This window comes from Marmota marmota, unplaced genomic scaffold, assembly GCF_001458135.2.
Source record: "Marmota marmota marmota unplaced genomic scaffold, marMar, whole genome shotgun sequence".
In the NCBI taxonomy this organism is placed as follows: Eukaryota; Metazoa; Chordata; class Mammalia; order Rodentia; family Sciuridae; genus Marmota; species Marmota marmota.
This window is the reverse complement of record NW_026000061.1, coordinates 152,659-155,442: the sequence shown is the minus strand read 5'-3', so window position 1 is coordinate 155,442 and position 2,784 is coordinate 152,659. Positions and strand designations below refer to the sequence as shown.

The window sequence follows — 2,784 nt, the reverse complement described above, 5'->3', positions numbered from 1 at the left end:
TACTTGTCCAGTGAATTAAGGGACCAATTCAGCCTTGGTGAGCTTACCTGGTGGGATGCTTGACTACACCCCTTGCATGCCTGCATACCTGGCAAATGCCATGTGATGCCAGTGAGAGAAGAGAAATTTGGGGGCCTGGGACACTGGAGTGTTTTATCAGTGGAAGGTCCCCATGGGCACAGCAGCCCATGTGCCGCAGGTGGGGCAGCCTCCCTAGGACATGGGCTATGGGCTCACCCTGCTGCCCTCAAATTTGACATTGACCAGCAGGTCTGGGTTGGAGATTTGAGAGGTGTTGCTGTCCCCCCAGCTCCTGGTGGAGGGCTCCAGCTGAAGGGGAAAACTGTATTGCAGCCAGGCCTCCCAGCCTAGCTGCTGCCGGCGGGCAGCCGCCTCCTCGCTGAACTGGCGCATTTTAGTGCGGAAGTCATTCACTTCTGGGTCTTGCAGGCAGTCGAACTCATGGAGTCCTGTAGGGCAGGAGCAGGCTCAGTGCAGGTGCATGTGGCACCAGCCACCCAGGTGTGCCCTACCTTGCCGAGGCGGGGGCTAATCTGTGAGCCCTACCTTTGCCGATGAGGAGGCTGATCTGTGAGTTGATGAGCTTCTCCATGCGGTCACCCTGGCGGGTCACCAGGCGCAGCATGGGCAGGAAGGGCCGGACATCACACAGCCGCTGCTGCTCATCCTCTAGCTCCTGTTGCTCTGCGGTCTGGTTGACACAGGTGAACACGTAGGCCTCAGGGTCACTGAGCATGTAGAAGAGGGGCTCATTCTGGGCTTGGCCCCACAGCATCTGGGAGGAATGGTTATGGTCAGCCTTGCTGGCCATGACAGCTGCTGGGAGGCAGGCAGAGGCCTCTAGTCTGGGGATCCCACTCTGCATGAGCCACATAGAGGGCAAAGGGAGACCCCAAGCATCGCTTCCTAGGACCCCTTTGGCCCTTGGGACCAACCAGCTAGTCAGCAAGCTTCCTGTCCCTGTGCTCTGTGAAGAAAGACTTGATGTGTGGAGATTGGGGACTGAGCAGCCACACCCGCCTCAGACACATTATCTAGGGCTGCTTTCACCCCACCAAGTTGATGGTGGCCTTGAGCCATGGCAGAGCTGAACCACCATGACACATAACACGTAGCCCACAAAGCTTCATATCAATAAAAATATGAAGAAATCAAAACCACAATGAAGTGAGAGATGGGACCCCAGGGACAAGTCTGCTACTGTAGTGTTTCAACTTTAGGCACATTGTTTGAAATTCTGTAAGCACATCAAGTGAACCATATAATGATGTTTACAGGAACTAGAATATGAACAAGATGTTACTGTGGTCTCTCAGAAAAACAAGTCATGAAAGTTCATAATCAGAATTTAGTTAGAATGTAGTTAGATAACAGGAAATGGCTAAGGTAGTGCCTGTGGCTGTCTTCTATGGCAGGATCACAGGCAGGTCTCTTCCTTCTCATTCTTATTTTCCAAAATTTTATGGGCCATTATTATTATTGAATTCAGGGACACTCAACTACAGAGCCATACCCTCAGCCCTTTTGCCTATTTTATTTAGTGACAGGGTCTCACTTAATTGCTTCGAATCTCACTGCGTTGTTGAGGCTGGCTTTGAACTTGCAATCCTCCTGTCTCAGCCACCAGAACATTTGGGGACACACCCAGCTACTTTTGAAGTAGAAAAATTTAAGAAAGGATGGAAGGAAGGCAGAGAGAAATCTTCCAGGACATTAAAAAAGTCCCTCAAGTGTGGTCCATTGCTTCTATCTTTTTTTTCCTGTTCTCAATAATAGCTTTTAAAATTGTGAAATAAATTCTTGCCCTTGGGCAGTCCAAGGCATGACCCATTAAACCCGAGTTTGTAAGTGGCACAAGGCCATTGAAAGCCACAGGACAGCATCTACCAAAGCAGATGTTCATTGCTTTGACTCAGTAATTCATCCTGAAATTTATTCAATGAACCTGAGGACCCTTTCCAAGGATGATGGGCACTATGTTGGCAACAGTTTTAAAGACAAATTCCTGCAAGGCCCTTATGTGGCTGGGAGCAGACTGTGGTCACTAAAGTGACAGACAGCATAATGTGAGTCAAACTTTCAAAGTTCCATTCCAGCACTGGAGGCTTAAGGGCAACTGAGGCTAGTAGCTGGCCCTCTGGTAACTAGGGAGTGGAACACATTGCCATAGGGTAAGCTGAATTCGGATAGTAAGTGGAGGTTAACCACACATTTTATACAAGTTCTTGACATTGTATATCTTTCAAAATTTACATCTGAGGTTCTCAAGTGTGAGGAACAATGCCTCTGTCTTTCTGAGCTCCCAGGGCTTCCAGGAGACCAGGCAGTACCTGCTTGATGGTGCTGAGGTTGGCATTGCGGGACACAGGGAAGCTCAGGTAGATCCCTGTGGGCAGAAGGAAGTCAACCACCACACTCTGATTCTTCTCCTCCTCGGTCCAGAATTCCATGGGACAGTCAATCCCCAGAGGCATTCTGCTTTGTTATTTCTCTGTGGCTACGCAACATGTAAAGGAAGCAAAGGCAGAGAGTCCTTTGAGAATAGCGTATGGGTGCCTTGGGCAGTGTGAAGCTCAGGGCTGAGGGCTCGCAGGTGGGCCCATGGTGTTCTCCTCCCACAGGGCCCCCACTGCCCAGGTAGCTGCTGCTCCTACTGCCCCAGATAACTGTCTGCACTCGGCTGCCTCTCACCCTGGTGGACACATCTGCCTCCCTCACCGTGGGCCCAGAACCATAGACCAAATAATTTTCCTCTGGAAAGTA

At 50.4% G+C, this 2,784-nt stretch overlaps 1 protein-coding gene across 1 annotated transcript in view; it reads right to left on the bottom strand.

The window, feature by feature from the left end:
* LOC107133611 (phosphatidylinositol 4,5-bisphosphate 3-kinase catalytic subunit delta isoform-like) overlaps positions 1 to 2,495 on the bottom strand; it is a gene marked incomplete at its 3' end in the record, with an annotated part of 6,718 nt that extends 4,223 nt beyond the window's left edge. Inside the window, exons 1-3 of the mRNA XM_015475899.1 lie at positions 2,352 to 2,495; positions 568 to 796; positions 238 to 470 (exon numbers count right to left, since the gene is read on the bottom strand). Coding sequence (XP_015331385.1) covers positions 238 to 470; positions 568 to 796; positions 2,352 to 2,495 — 606 coding nt within the window. The remainder of the gene's footprint in view (positions 1 to 237; positions 471 to 567; positions 797 to 2,351) is intronic.
* Positions 2,496 to 2,784: the final 289 nt, after the last annotated feature.